The 16,387-nt window shown below is 38.3% G+C and overlaps 1 protein-coding gene across 2 annotated transcripts in view; it reads right to left on the bottom strand.

Annotated features, from left to right (window-relative positions):
* gabrr2a (gamma-aminobutyric acid type A receptor subunit rho2a) overlaps positions 1-16,387 on the bottom strand; it is a 41,816-nt gene that overhangs the window by 2,780 nt on the left and 22,649 nt on the right. For both annotated transcript variants that reach the window (XM_048190731.1, XM_048190730.1), the window contains exons 4-9: positions 16,143-16,210; positions 5,813-6,036; positions 2,642-2,724; positions 2,405-2,545; positions 1,231-1,383; positions 915-1,126 (exon numbers count right to left, since the gene is read on the bottom strand). In XM_048190731.1, the coding sequence (XP_048046688.1) occupies positions 915-1,126; positions 1,231-1,383; positions 2,405-2,545; positions 2,642-2,724; positions 5,813-6,036; positions 16,143-16,210 (881 nt within the window). The remainder of the gene's footprint in view (positions 1-914; positions 1,127-1,230; positions 1,384-2,404; positions 2,546-2,641; positions 2,725-5,812; positions 6,037-16,142; positions 16,211-16,387) is intronic.

The following is a 16,387-nucleotide window of genomic DNA, read 5'->3' as shown; positions in this document are numbered from 1 at the left end:
CAAGGACAACCCAAGTTGTTATCAGCGCTCAGTTCAGAAGCCTGCATCTCTGATGGTATGGGTCACATGAGTGCGTGTGGCATGGGCAGCTTACACATCTGGAAAGGCACCATCAATGCTGAAAGGTATATCCAAGTTCTAGAACAACATATGCTCCCATCCAGACGTCGTCTCTTTCAGGGAACACCTTGCATTTTCCAACATGACAATGCCAGACCACATACTGCATCAATTACAACATCATGACTGCGCAGAAGAAGGATCCGGGTACTGAAATGGCCAGCCTGCAGTCCAGATCTTTCACCCATAGAAAACATTTGCCGCATCATAAAGAGGAAGATGCGACAAAGAAGACCTAAGACAGTTGAGCAACTAGAAGCCTGTATTAGACAAGAATGGGACAACATTCCTATTCCTAAACTTGAGCAACTTGTCTCCTCAGTCCCCAGACGTTTGCAGACTGTTATAAAAAGAAGAGGGGATGCCACACAGTGGTAAACATGGCCTTGTCCCAACTTTTTTTAGATGTGTTGATGCCATGAAATTTAAAATCAACTTATTTTTCCCTTAAAATGATACATTTTCTCAGTTTAAGCATTTGATATGTCATCTATGTTCTATTCTGAATAAAATATTGAAATTTGAAACTTCCACATCATTGCATTCTGTTTTTATTCACAATTTGTACAGTGTCCCAACTTTTTTGGAATCAGGTTTGTACAAGTATGCGACTCCTGACCTTAAGTATTTGATTCCTGACCTTAAAATTCTCGCTTCCCAACCCTACTCAAAACTAACAAACAAGAACTAAGAGTCACAACACTCTACATTTCATGTCATGGGTTCTTTAAAAAATAGCACACCCATAATTGAAAATAAATTTTCATTTTGGTATAAACTGTTCTCTTGTTTACCTGCTCTCGAGCTGCTCGATCTCTGAGCTTACGCTCTCTCCTCTCCTGGACCGTGGTCAGATAGTTGACTGCCGCATACTCCAAGACAGACAGGAACACAAACACAAAACTAACCCACAGGTAAATGTCCACAGCTTTGATGTAGGAGACTCTGGGCATGGAGGCGTTCACCCCAGTGATGATGGTAGACATAGTAAGCACCGTGGTGATACCTGGATAAAATCACCACATCCTGTTAAGATCTGCAGGTGCGTGACACGACATAAGAAGCAGCAGTGATGCCTGAGGCCAAAATACTGATTTGTGATAATCTTACCTAATGAAACTCTGGCTGGAACAGCCCTGCGATCAATCCAGAACGACACCCAGGACAACATAACCATAAGAGTGGCAGGGAAATATGTCTGCAGCAAGAAGAAGAAGATGTGGCGGCGAAGTGTAAAGTTTATGTACAGGCGGTTGTACCATCCTAAAGAGAGAAAGATAGATAAAAATGCAGATGGATGATAGAATCAAATATTAACGCCATCCACACTTATAAAACTTTCAGTGGATTAAATGGGAAAAAAAAAAAAATCAAAACAAGTGACATTTACACTACTGTTCAAAGGTTTGGGGTTGGTAAGATTTTTTCATGTTTTTGAAAGAGTTCTTTTAAGGGCCTGATATACTTCAAGCGAAATCGAAGAACGAACTAATGTGACGTCATTTCCAACAAAATCAATGCCAAATCAAAGTTCGTTTGCCATTCGTTTTGGGAGTTCGAAACAGCTTGCCAAAACAAACTTTGCTGAAAAGTTTCACTCTGACTAGTAAACACTTGCGAACTACCATTGGTCTGTGGCAAATACATAACAGGTAGGTGACATGAAACTCTTTTCCGGTTCATTTCTTCTGTTCAGTCCATCGAGGTCAGATGTCCGTGAAACTTGGTAAATGGTAAAACTTGAAAACACTGGAGAGCTGCTTTATAGTAAAAATTGAAGTTGTAATTCTAAATGAAAGGGACACTGACACTGTTTGTTCATGGTTAAAACTGTAAAGCTGTTTGCTTTTATACAGTCTATTGTATAAAGTGCTAAGCGTCACGTGATGTGACTTTACTGGAATGCAGAATCGGAGCAAACATATCTACGTCACTATGATCAGATGCTTTCTTAACTGCTATTTTCTCACTGCTTTAAAGCAAGACAGCATGCAAGCACACTTTTCAAGCTAAATATTTCACAAAAAGATGTAATAAATAAAAATATTTATACAATCAGCACACATTGTGGTTGTTGAACACAATCTGATGAACCAGTGGCACCAGTTGGTTAAATGTCACTGTAAACCCATCACAGAGAAGTGAAGTTTGCTTGCAGATGCCACTTGCTTTGATATTTATTGTAATAACATTCCTACACTTTTAAGTGTGACTTAAGTGTCCAAATCTGTCTTAGGGCCACAGTGTTTGAAATAAATCAACTTGACAAATAATCCCCAGATACCTGTGCTGCTGTAGAAAGCCAGCCGAGAGGTAGTGTGAAACTTCTGTATGAGGAACTGAGAGAGAGAGATTTTGTCATCTATACTCAAAGACTCATCTCCACTTTTCCAGTATAGCATCAGATCCTCATCCGTGTAGGCGTCTAGAAAAAAAAGGATCCAATTCAAGAAAAACTAACTTGGCAGAGTGGATTGAGCATGTGTCGCACTAAAATAACACAAATTAGTCATTTACTCACAGCTCTCCAACTCCAAAGTGCAGGTCTGTGAATCCAGTGGGAAACGGCTGAAGTCCATGTTGCAGGCTGCTGTAACAGTGACCCTGGGCATAAGAACCATGTATAACATGGATGAAAATACAGAAACCCACCGTCTTAGATCTTTATATTTCATCATATTTCTCACAGACTTTAGTTTTCGAGCCCAAAATCCATGGAATTTTCATTTGCAGTTACAAGGGAAGTGGTATCTGTATTGATAATTCACCCAAAAATGAAAATTCTGTCACCCTCATGGCCAAACCTGTATGAGTTTGTCAATAACTACTATGAGACTACTAACTACTTCTAAGATTTAAATTAATCATAAATTTGATAGAATGCACTTATTGTTATTATACCTGCATATAATCACATCTGTTATTAATTTCTGTAATTATATCTATAATTTCACTGTTGACCCTACACCTACCCCTTAAAGGATTAGTTCACTTTCTAATTAAAATTTCCTGATAATTTATTCACCCCCATGTCATCCAAGATGTTCATGTCTTTCTTTCTTCAGTCGAAAAGAAATTAATGTTTTTGATGAAAACATTCCAGGATTTTTCTCCTTATAGTGGACTTCAATGGATCCCAAATGGTTGAAGGTCAAAATTACAGTTTACAGCGATCCCAGACAAGAAATAAGGGTCTTATCTAGAGAAACCATTGCTTATTTTATTTTTTTAAATTTTATACGTTTTAACCATAAACGCTTGTCTTGAACTAGCTCTCTCTTCTTCTTCTCTATTTGAATTCCAGCAGTGTAGACACTTAAGTGTATTACTGTGCTCCACAGGTCAAAGTTTGAACTAAATTGTCATATACAATATTCTAGTGCAAGTATATAACAATTAGGTCAAACTTTGACCTGTGGAGGGCAGTAATACACTTAGCAGTGTCTACACTGTCGGAATTCAAATAAATAAGAAGAGAGCTAGTTCAAGATGAGCATTTATGGTTAAAACGTATATCAATTTGTAATTTATTTTTAAGAAAATGAGCAATGGTTTCTTTAGATAAGACCCTTGTTTCTCGTCTGGGATCATGTAGAACGCTTTGAAGCTGCAATAAAACTGTAATTTTGACCTTCAACCGTTTGGGCTCCATTGAAGTCCACTATATGGAGAAAAACCATGGAATGTTTCCATCAAAAACCTTTCTTTTTGACTGAAGAAAGAAAGACATGAACATCTTGGATGACATGGGGGTTAGTAAATTATCAGGAAATTTTAATTTGAAAGTGAACTAATCCTTTAACAAACACTTAAACCTAACCATACCACCAAACCTGTCTCTAACCTTACCCGTATCTCGCCTCAATAGAAGCAAAAGTATTTTGCAATACAACATGGACACAATAAGTACACTATACCAATTTTTTAGATGTAAATACATAATAGTTAAAGACATCTAATATAAAGTGTGACCTGACTTTCTTGCATTTGTGAAATGCAAAAGGAGTTTTCTAGCAGAATGTCCAAGCTGCTCTTTTCAATAGAATGGGTGTAAGGGTAGGGACACACCAAACTGACGCCAAACAACTAGCACTGATAAAAACCGACTGTGTTGTTGCCTCACGTCGCCTGCATCTGGGCAAAAACACCTGCACGTGAACAAACAAAGAGAACTAAAGCCGACTCTCAGCCAGCATGCACGTTTTTTCATATTTATTTGTCTACATTCGTAATTCAGAAAGGGAGACCGGCACTGCAGGCTGCAGATACACAAACCATAAACAAAGCAATTTTGAATATGATTCATGCTGATCACTTTCTATATTTGACTCAGCTCGTTCGCTAAACCAAAGTCTATAGAATAACACAAGATGCGTTACTCGTATTGTTTTGAATTGGAGAAAGTGCAACGCGCAATATGACAGAATAAGTTCCGCCTTCTAAATAAAAGCCAATTGGCTCTCAATCAATTGGTAAAGTCATCGCATCACTGCAGTTGCCGTTAGAAGCTCCGGTTCCTATAGAAACAATCAGATGTGCACCTCCAAAATGAGGCACAAGAGACACGCCAAAAAATACATTTTTTTTGTCATGATTTTAGCGTTAAGAAACAAAATTCATGAGACAGTTGTTGTCAGATTTCATTGGTGATTTCAAATATGAAATTTAATCGAAAGCTTGGCAAACAGCTTAGGAGAATTTGATGTTTCCTCATTCAAAGAGATAGGAGCTGCACTTGAATGCCCGAGAGGCGTTTCAAAGATGGCCGCCGAGTGAAATGACTTGTCTTAAAGGGACTTTGGCTAAACTGAACAGCCAATCAGAGTTCTCTCTTAGAACACACCAGAAAAACTTAGTCGATCGACGCTTAAAAACGATCGACGTTGCACGGCGGCCGATCATCGACTTGGCGTGTCCCGGGCTTAAAAGAGCATCTTGAACATTCTGCTAAGCATCTCCTTTTGTGTTCCACAGAAACAGAAAGTCATATGGGATTAAAATGACAGTGGCTTTAGTAAGAAAGCTTCTGCTAAGAATAAAAATGTAAATGTGATGCAAATATGCTTAGTAATGCTAGTCAAAAACAGAATATTAGTGCCATTTACTGAACTGGCACTAAGGCCATCTCATTTTTCTCTCAGTATTTCTTTCCTCTGTTCTCTGCAGTGGTGTCCATCATTTGTCGGACAATGGAAATAATCTGGGCCAGTCCCATCAATAATGACACTTTCCCTGGAGCCAGAACAGTGTCTGAAATTTGACTTTGAACTCAGCACTAGCCCTTGATTATAGCCTGCATGCAGGTAGCTTGGCCTAATTTTTTAACTTGCAGCACAAAAGACACGGCAAAAACATCACAGGCCAGAAGCATCGTTCTAATTTTAACACCACAGCAATATGCAAATGCTTAAGCCCAGCGATGTGCTTTTGTTTCAAACCACATTTTATTTAAATGAAACCACATGCAGTAGTTCAGTTGCTTGGAGGTGTAATGTAGCAACTGCTGAACAACTGGAAAAATATTAACTTTTTCTTACATTGTACAAAATAAACACGAATAATAAATATGTATAAGTACATTTACATAAATACATTTAAACTCCATACATATATACATAACTTACATATAATTGGAATTATAATGGCTCACTTAAAAGTCAGAAATGCTAGTGTTGATAATCTGCTTTTTTACCTCAGGCTGTAGAGAACGTGACCATCAGGGAACACTCTCAGCATGATATTTTCTGTGGTGGTGTCATGAATAAAAGATCTTTTAGAGTGGACAAAGAAGACATCGGGAACCCAGATCTTCTTCACCAAGCGGCCGTCGAAAGTCATGCTTTTATTTGTGGTGCTGGTGAAGGACAAGCGCTCATCCTTCCAGTAGTGTCTCAGGTATAATGTCATAGTAAAGTCCTTCACAGATGGAGGAAAAGAGATTGTGGAAGTTTTTACAATATTCAGTCACAACAATCTTTACAGGAGGCTCTATCATCCCTGTTTTTTGAACATGCACAAAGGAGATACACGACCGTTCAAACGTTTGGGGTTAGTAAGATTTGTATTTTGAAAGAAATTAATACTTTTATTCAGGAAGGACGCATTTAATTGATCAAAAGTGACATTTACAATGTTACTGAAAATTAAGCAAATGGTGAAAATTCAGCTTCGCATCACAGGAATAAATTACATTTTAAAAAGTAGTTTCTATTTTCTTGAAATAGAAAACAGGTATTTTAAATTAATAATATATATATATATATATATATATATATATATATATATATATATATATATATATATATATATTTTTTTTTTTTTTTTTTTTTTTTTTTTAACTGTACTACTGTTTTTACTGTATTTTTGATCAAATAAATGCAGCCTTGGTGAGCATAAGAGATTTCTTTCAAAAATATTTCATCTTCCTGCCAACCTTAAACTTTTCAATGGTGGTATATATTTGGATTAATGTCATGAAAATTTGTCACAAAAATCATAAGACAAAAACAAGATATATTTTCCATTATAGCCCTTTTATAGAACCATTAAGTAGTACCATTAAGATTTTTAGAATTAGGACATCATCTCCCTCAAAGCCTCTTATTATGAGGTGAAAAATATATGATTCTCATGAATGTAAAAAAATATATTTAAGTGAAAGAAAAACATATAAAGGATGAAAAAAGAAAATCCTGTGATAATTTGTTTGCTAACATTTTACTCATGTTGTTCTAAATCTTTATGACTTTCTTTTTTCTTTGGAACACAAAAGGAGACGTTTGGAGACTGTACATGTCTCAAGAATGGGGACTAGAGCTTAAAAGGGACACAGAAATACCATAAAAGTGGTTAATATATGACTTGTGTGCAATATTCCAAGTCTTCTAAATCTTATGACTTCTGATTCAAGATTGAAGAACATAGCGCACAAGTCATATGAACCACTTGTATGGTACTTCTGTGTCCTTCTGAAGTTTAAAAGCTCCATTCCTTGTAATTTCAATCAAAAGGGATACAACGTTTTTCAGAAATTCTCCTTTTGAGATCTAGGGAACAATGAAAGTCACATGTTTGCAACAACTTGATGAGTAAATTATAAAATTCCATTGATTTTCTGCATTATGGTAATTAGAACGGGATTTTCTTTGCATTACCACAATGAGAATTGAGAGGAGGGGATATGATTGATTGTCATAAAAATTAATGTCACAATGCTAAAAACCTTAATGGCCCCGTTAAATACAGTAGGCTTCATTTTATAAGCAACATGTTGTTTCTAATTTCTTCCTTTTGATTTTGGGGTGAAATATGATCTGGACATGCTCTTCAAAGGATATGCAAGATTCACTTATTTTCTTGATAAATAATGACAATGTACACACTGCAAAGTTTTGGGAGCAACAAAGGACAACTGTTTTTCACTGCAGCAAGCACATGGCCAATTTTCCATATACATTCCTAACATGTCTCTCTTTGTAGTCTAACTATGTACCTCTCAATCCTCAACATAACAGCTATGTCTCTTTAAATCAATCGAGCAGATAATTCGTTCTCTATTCTATCTTTTAGTTATACAACCATAAACACTTGGAACGGCCAGTAATTATATATGGTCAATAAAAGCACCACTAAGTTTCTTTGTTACATCACACAAAGGCTTCTACCAAGTGTGAAATCTAAAACATGAGAACGGAATGACAGAATGGGTGTCATATTCTGTTATAACAGAAGTAAAAAGAAGATTCATGATCAAAGTTTCTTCCATCAGAGACACAGAAGCCCTCTTTTTTAGAAATACCTTTGGGACACAGTAACTGTAAAACAGCCAGTAATAAATGGGCAAAAAGCAAGAGAATTATAAAATTGAGGGTGAATCTTACAAAATCTGTCAAGAACATGTCCAGGGCAGTATTTCCCAAAAGAATCGTTAGCCTAAGTTGATCGTAGCTCCATTGCCACCAATGCTTTTATATATATATATATTAAATTAAATGTAGCATAAAGCCTATATTATGCATATACATTTGCAAGACAATTATTCTTCAGTCTTTGTCACGAGTGGAGTGCCCATGAGTATAAGAGGGTGACTGCAAAACATGTCATCAACTCTTTTGTCTGAAGGAGACATTCAGGAAATCCCAATGCATGGCAATGAGGCGCCACGTCTCATTCCCCTTCTCAGGGAACTGGGGTTGCATACATAATCTAGACATTCCCTTTCGAAGTGGAACTTTGACATGTGCCATGGAGTTGACGCTATGGGGAACTGATTCCCACTCTTCCAGGCTAAGGGGATGCCTGCCTCACTAGGCTGTGGACAGTGATGGGAATAACGGCGTTATAAATAACGCGCGTTACTAACGCCGTTATTTTTTTCAGTAACGAGTAATCAAACTAATTACTTTTTCTCCCGTTACAACGCTGTTAGCGTTACTGACAAAAAAAATGCCGCGTTACTATAATTGAGCTCACTGAAGCGGTTTTCATCCGAGTAAGCTCTCTCTCAGCCATAGGACCTGCAAAGTTTTTTTTCTCTGGTGTGTGCTGCGGTTAGTCATACACAAATATAATTTTAAACTGATAATAATGTATGATGCGCTGTGTGTGTGTCTGTGAGCATGCACGCGAAGCATGAGCTCAAACCAGAATACCCTTTTTGATGCTTGATCGAAAATATGTGAAATGAGGTTTTTTTCTAGTCGACTAGTAGTTGTTCATTTAAGCTATTAGTTGACTAATCACATTTATATTAATTTAATTTCTTAAATACTGGAGAGAATAAACCATAATAAGGAGCGTTTACATAATATAGGCTATAGCACTCAAGGGCACGCATAATTGCCATAAAGAACCGGCAAAAGTAATGATTATGAGTGTGACAAAAACAGTAAGGAGACATTTTAATTGTTTATTAATAAAGTAATGTTTTCTGAATCAGTGTCGGCTGCAAAGATGAAGTTGACATTGCTGATTCTCATTGCTGATCATCTGCTCATATGGACGCGCCTATAGAGAGATAACGTTTTTAATAACTTCATTTTCGTTAAAGTAGATATTTCAAGCATTCTATGGATATATTTCTCATGTCTGCGAGGCAAGCAGCCTCTGAGTTTCGGTTCATTTAAGACGCGCTCCAGTTTACGCGCCAGTGATCGCACCCGCGCCTCCATGTCATGATTTTATTGTCTGCTATATTTGCTTGTTATATATTAAATCCAAGCAATTGGTTGATGAAACATTGATTAAAATTAAGATACAATTTTTACAAAACGAAATTCACTTTAAAGAGAGGCTTTCTATAAAACAAAACTTAATGAAGTGTTTAAAATCATGTCTGACCCACTCCATGTCTCCCGATTTATTTGCGCATCTTATGATGCATCTATGATCTTACTCACGCTGTTCACTTTTCATAATCGAATAAATGAATTTAAAACATAACATAGGACTATTTAAACATAAATATGAAACTACATTTTCTTTAATGGCTACCAACACAGTACAGAGAAATTTCATGTCGTGAGCAAGAGCGGATCATGAGTCAGAAGTCGCATCAAGAATAATTTATTCTTAGACTTATATGTAATATTGGGGGCATTCAATTTATTTGGCATATTTTTATTTTTATTTTTTTTTAAGTAATGCAATAGTTACTTTCCCTGGTAATTAGTTACTTTTATAATGACGTAACTCAGTTACTAACTCCGTTACTATTTGTGAGAAGTAACTAGTAACTATAACTAATTACTTTTTTAAAGTAACGTGCCCAACACTGGCTGTGGATATGCAAACCATAGTGGGCATAGAATAGATTGACTCTACAGATCACCTAGCTGGAGTCAATGCACATAAACCCACAGGGTGCAAATTACTTAGTGGAGCCACTCACTAAGCTCAATTTCTCTAATAGCAAAAGAAGGTAACCAAGCTTCCATGCTCTATACCAAGAGAAGTCCTGGCCTTTACAACCTTCCTCCCTCCCTTGTAGGGCAGGCAAAGAAACCTAAAAGGCCCCAAGAGCAAAAGCTCTAACAAACAAAGCCCTTACGGAGTAGCTTATCAAAGGAAGTAAATCAACTACGACCTTCAATGTACCACTACTTCCAAGGTGGAGAATATAACTAATTTTGCAAGGGATTCAAACATGAGAGTGGCATAAAATAAATGCCAAAACTCTTGCCATTGCAACTTAACCCCTAGGGAATCTGCAGGGGAGCTTAAGCTCTACTTATTTACACTAAAGTCATAGGTGAGAGCACTCAACACTGTTTGAGCAAAGAACCTCTCCAGGAACAACTAGGAGACTAATCTGCACTCATCTGATCAGAGTGCTGCCCTAAAAAGAAAGGAGGCCACCAGGCAGACTGCCTCTATTTGTCAGGTTTTCCCAGCATGGACCAACTAGAGATTCTGCACAATACCCAGCCATGAGGGAGCAAAGGGTCCTACTTCAAGACCCAACCATAGTTGGGGAGGGAGTAAATGAAACTGAGGAATTTTGTGAATACCGATCACAATCCCATCCATTCTGCTCTACCTCAATGGTATCTTGAGGGCAGCTCAATAAAGGGAGCATGGCTTAAGTGCTCAAACCCTTAGTAATTAATCCTTCAGACTATTTACTACTGTTGCCTCTCCAAAGGGAAAGCCTAATCCTTACTCCTATTCAGGGAAGAAAGGAAAATGAAAGCAAGGCATAATGCAGTGTGCCCAGTACTTCTCATTACCCGGGCTCTAGACTCCAAGGACGCCACAGGGGAGCTTAAGCCCTACTTAAAGACCCCAATGTAACAAGGGGAGAGCAGCTTATACCCTGCCCTTAAGTAAAAGCATTCTACCTAAGATCCGCTATAGCTAGTGCCTTTTTTTTTTTTTTGCACCAGACCATAGCATGTGACAGCAAACAAGGAGGAACCACTCACAGGCAAACTTCCTCTACTTATTAGAATTGTCTACCATAGTAGAGCACACTTCCAAAAAGGAACAATATCCCTACTTCAAGCCCCAATATTAATTGGAGAGGGAGATTAAAAAAACAGAGGGACTCCTGTGAGATGCCCATCGTAGTTCCATCCTCCTCGCTCTAACCTAAGGGTTATCTTGAGAACAGATTGAGAAAGGGAACATTCAAAGCTCTTTAGTAATTAGCTTAGTAATTACTAATTAGTAATTAGTAATTATTCAGGCTACAACCTTCAGTTATTTCTACCCTTCTAAGGGGAGACTAATCTTTACTCCTACTCAGGAAAGGAGGGCAATGAGAGCAGGGCATAATACAGTGTAGCCACCACTCTTATCACCCAGACTCTAAACACCCCAGGGAACCGCAAGAGAGCTTAGGTTCTACTTCAAGACCCCAAATGACTGAGGGAGGACAGCTGAACCCTGCTTGAAAGGCATTATGTGACAGATAACAAGGAGGGATGGCATAGGCAAACTTCCTCTACTTATTAGTACAGTCAAACCAGGGCCATAGTCGAGTGCCCATCCAAAATGGGGAGCAATATCCCTGCTTCAAGACCCAACAATAGTTGGACAGGGAGGTAAATGAAACAGAGGGAGTTATGAGTTGCCCAACATACTTCCAATTACCCTGCTCTACCCTAAAGGGTACTTAAGCAGCTTATTACAGGGAGACAGCAAGGTAATAAAAACCCATAGTAATTGGCCCTTGGGGCTCCATGATGTTGCTACTCCTCTAAAAAGAAGCCTTCATCCTTACATTTGCCTATTGAAAGGAGGTAAATTGAAAGCAGGGCATAATGCAGTGTGCCCAGTAACTCTCATTACCTAGGCTTTAACCCCAAAGTAACCATAAGGGAGCACAGATCAAAAATTACTCAACTCAAAACCCGCTATAGCTAATGATTGGTAATAGTACAGCTCCCATCTAAAGCGATATCCCTACTTCAAGACTCATCAATAGTTAGGGAGGGAGGTAAACGAAGCAGAGGGAAAATTGTAAGTACCCATCGTAATTTTGTCAACCTTGCTCTACCCTAAGGGGTACTTGAGCAGCTTTCCAAAGGAAGCATGCAAAATTTCTTAACTTTAACATTACAGGCTACAACCTTCAGTGTTGCCACTCTTACACTTCTCACCGCATTCTGAAAAGCTAAATATTGACGGGGGCACATCATCTCACCGCAGTCACTGTTTCAGTAAGCAACTGCCTCAGCAGTTTACTGATAACAATTCCAGAATATGGAAGGATTGCAACCGAAAGTGAGGGAGTTGCATCATATCACCATGACCAGCCCTTCTAAAATGGATGTCTCTCAGCAGTTTCACTATCTGAGCTAGAAGTGCATACTAAAAATGAAGGAGATCATCTCACCGCGACTACTCCTCCAGTCAGCGACCTCATCTGTAGGATGTAAGCAATAAGAAGGGTTCTACTTGAGAAGCAAGCAGACTCACTAGTCCGCTTTAATTTCTATATTGCTGGAGAGGGCAACAGAGTTAAAGGTCTGCCTCTTGCCACTTCTTCATAGAAGAACACCACAGGTCCATAAAAGCAGAAATATTTTTTTTCTCTGCTGATATACTCATCCCCATGGACCCCCAGAGTGGGATATATCTCCTGAAAGCTGCTGACTGACTCCTAGCCTCTGTAGACTTCTCTACCTGAAGAGGTCAGAGTGCGAAGAAAAGATCATCAAGGAGAAAGGTTTTCACTTTCCTTCTGCCTTTCTGTGGCAACTATAGCAACCACTGAATGGCTGATGCATTGGCCGTTTGCTCTGTGGCACGGATGGCTAGATCTGTGGCTTTTTTTTTTTTTTTCAGAAGATTATACCACTCAATGGGTAGGCCTGGTTTCCCTGCAACACATGTGCCTTCCTGGGGGAACACCACCCTCAATTTTCTTTATTTTCCTGGCTAGGAATATTCCATGGTGTGCATGGCCTCAGGCCCGTCTCGCCACCGTATATGCCTTGCAACAAGCCACAAGATGGTCCAACTATCTTATTTCTTAGACTAGACACTCTTAATATGCTCTCAGTCAGGTCGGAAAGGGCAGCAGAGTGGCTTCTTGAATCAATATGAGACCAATGGTGTTTAATGAATCTCCATTCAGATCAGAAGAATTTGCTCTCTTTGAAGAAGCAAGGCTTCCAAATTCACCAAATGGGATTGAGAAGAATGGATGTATCAGGAGAAGCCCAAAAATGGAAAAACTCCCATCAGACTTCTTCCCAAGCTCCACCTACAATCCTCACGATCGATTCTGCTCTGCCACCTCAGCAGCAGTGGAACCCGAAGCACAAAGTACAGATGCTCGACTCTCATCTCTCAAGAGGGAGTTGAACATGGGTGGAGCTTGCCACAGTGAAAGCATTACAATGAATGGATTCAGCTCCCTCGAGAGAACACGCTCCGTACAAACGCTGGACTCTCATCACTCTAAGAAAAAAAAAAGCAAGAACAGAGCTTCCTACTGCAAATGCATCGCTATGAGTGCATCCAACTCCTTAAAGAGCCGAACACGCTCTGTGCAAATGTAGGATTCTATCCCTCGAAAGAAAATCAAGAAAGAGTAAATGCTCTTACCGTGAATGCATCACAATGAGCGCATCCAACTCTCTTGAGAGCGGAACGTGCTCCATGCAAATGCTAGATTCTGTCCCTCAAGAGAGAATCAAGCAAAACAGAAGCTCTTGCTGCGAATGCAGCACAATGACCACATCCAGGGGCCCGTTCTTCGTACGTTGCTAACTCAGTTAGCTGGATTTGATTGATGACGATTTGGCATTATCTTGGATTGTTCGGTTCTTTGACGCTCATCCTGGATTTGCTGTCATAGCAAAAGGTCTGTAAGCTTAAACCTGCTCGGGAGCAGGCTTATTTCATGTAAACAGGATTAGATTGCATCTTTTTAAGCGGAGGTGATGCTCAAAGTTTGTCCCAGCCACTGCTACTTTCCCACAAGAGTACCCTAATGTAAACCAAGGACAATAATGATTTAAAAATAAATTTGCAAATAATATTATAATATCGTGTAGTATATCATAACATAGACACAGCCAGTTTTACTCATTGAGAGATTCATTCATGAGGGAATACCTAATAATTTTATTGGAGTCTCACACACATGATGTACAGATAGTCAATGCGTGACAGTGCAATGCAATGCATTAATTTGAAACGCGACAGCTATTATGGGAGTGGCTTGATGAAGTGCAGAAGATGCAAATAACTTGATCTTGACCCTTAAGAAACTTAAATTAATGCTGTCAAATCTGCTTCAAAGGTAAATTAGTTGCTAATTACAACATTGAAATAAAAAGTGCCTGTACAAATACTAGAAATCGTGAATATAGCCTAATCATGTAAAAAAAAAAAACAGTGCACATTTCATTTATCTATTATAACATTTATGTTGTTCTTCTGTCATTTTATTCGCATGGCTGTTTCCTTATAAATGTCTAGAAATTTGTCAAGTTTTTTGTCAGGTGTCTTTTTTAAATATATGATGTCATTACATTGCCGTCTTAACTCCAGCCAATCTCTGCATTGCTGATCGTGGTTTCAAGTATTGATACATCTGCCCTTTTCAGGGAACACGAGAACGTACAGTAATCTTAGGCAACTTAAAGGGATAGTTCACCCAGAAATGAAAATTTGATGTTTATCTGCTTACCCCCAGGGCATCCAAGATGTAGATGACTTTGTTTCTTCAGTAGAACACAAATGATGATTTTTAACTCCAACCGTTGCGGTCTGTCAGTCGTATAATGCGTGTCAGTGGGAACTTCGTCTATAAGAGTCAAAAAAACATGCACAGACAAATGCAAATTAAACCCTGCGGCTCGTGACGACACATTGATGTCCTAAGACACGAAACGATCGGTTTGTGCGAGAAACTGAACAGTATTTATATCATTTTTTACCTCTAAAACACCATGTCCAACTGCCCTGCACATCCTGTTAGTGAGGTCAAAAAACACGTTCTGATGATGGAAGTGATCTCTCGCGCTTAGCTTCAATGAGTGGGAGACATCACTTCCGTTATTAGAGCGCGTTCAGACCTCACACACCGGATGTGGAGGGCATTTGGACATAGTGGTGTTTTAGAGGTAAAAAATTATATAAATACTGTTCTGTTTCTCACACAAACCGATTAGTTTCGTGTCTTAGGACATCAATGTGTCGTCACCAGCCACAGGGTTTAATTTGGATTTGTCTGTGCATGTTTTTTTGACTCTTATAGACGAAGTTCCCACTGACACGCATTATATGACTGACAGATCGCAACGGTTGGAGTTAAAAATCATCATTTGTGTTCTACTGAAAAAACAAAGTCACCTACATCTTGGATGCCCTGGGGGTAAGCAGATAAACATCAAATTTTCATTTTTGGGTGAACTATCCCTTTAATCCAGATATTTTAATCCAATCCGCGAATTCGTTTTAAGAGCCAAATTAGCCAGAGTTCAGTTATCACGATTAGAAGATCTAGCATCTGTCAAATCATTTCAGATGCATTAATCAAGGTATGAAGAACGGACCCCAGCTCTCACAGATTCTGGTCTTACACATGCATACAAACAAATGGCTCCTGAAGACAAAAAAGCTTGATGACGTGTCTTGCAGGTGCCCTCTTATACACATGGGTGCTCACTCATGATGTCATAGACTGCCGTCAACCTGCCAATATTTGGCATGTTTGGTACACGTGTTCAGACACCAGTCACGCTGAGGGCGTTCCCCATCGTGTCAACTCCGTGACGCAGTGTCAAAGATCCACTTGTGAAAGGGAAACTCAAAATGACATCTGTAGATATCTCAATAATTTGATGAGAAAATGTGCTTAACTGGAATGAAAATAATGTCACAATGCAAAAAAAAAATAAATAAATAAAATTATAAATGTTTTCATGTAAAAATTATTTCTTGTTTTTTTTAATTAAAATGTAATTGTTTAATGTGTGTTCATATGTTCTAGAATTTAGAGTCAAAGAGTTGAGGATGTTACATAAAACAACACATGTGAAAAGCAAATGTTTAGGATTACCTACCATGTCTACTTCTGAAATACTGTCCAAGCTTTCAACTTGTACATCAACTCCCACTGGAATAGCAGGACCTGCAAAAAACAAAACAAAAAACATTTATTAAAAAAAAACAAAAAAAAAAAAAAATATATATATATATATATATATATATATATATATATATATATATATATATATATATATATATATATATTGATTTACACCATTTTCTCCATCCCACTGCTTTATGACCTCTTTTGCATATGCCA

Source organism: Megalobrama amblycephala, linkage group LG5 (genome assembly GCF_018812025.1).
Source record: "Megalobrama amblycephala isolate DHTTF-2021 linkage group LG5, ASM1881202v1, whole genome shotgun sequence".
Lineage (NCBI taxonomy): Eukaryota > Metazoa > Chordata > Actinopteri > Cypriniformes > Xenocyprididae > Megalobrama > Megalobrama amblycephala.
Note: the sequence above shows the minus strand (reverse complement) of the source record. Positions and strands in the feature narration are given on the sequence as shown.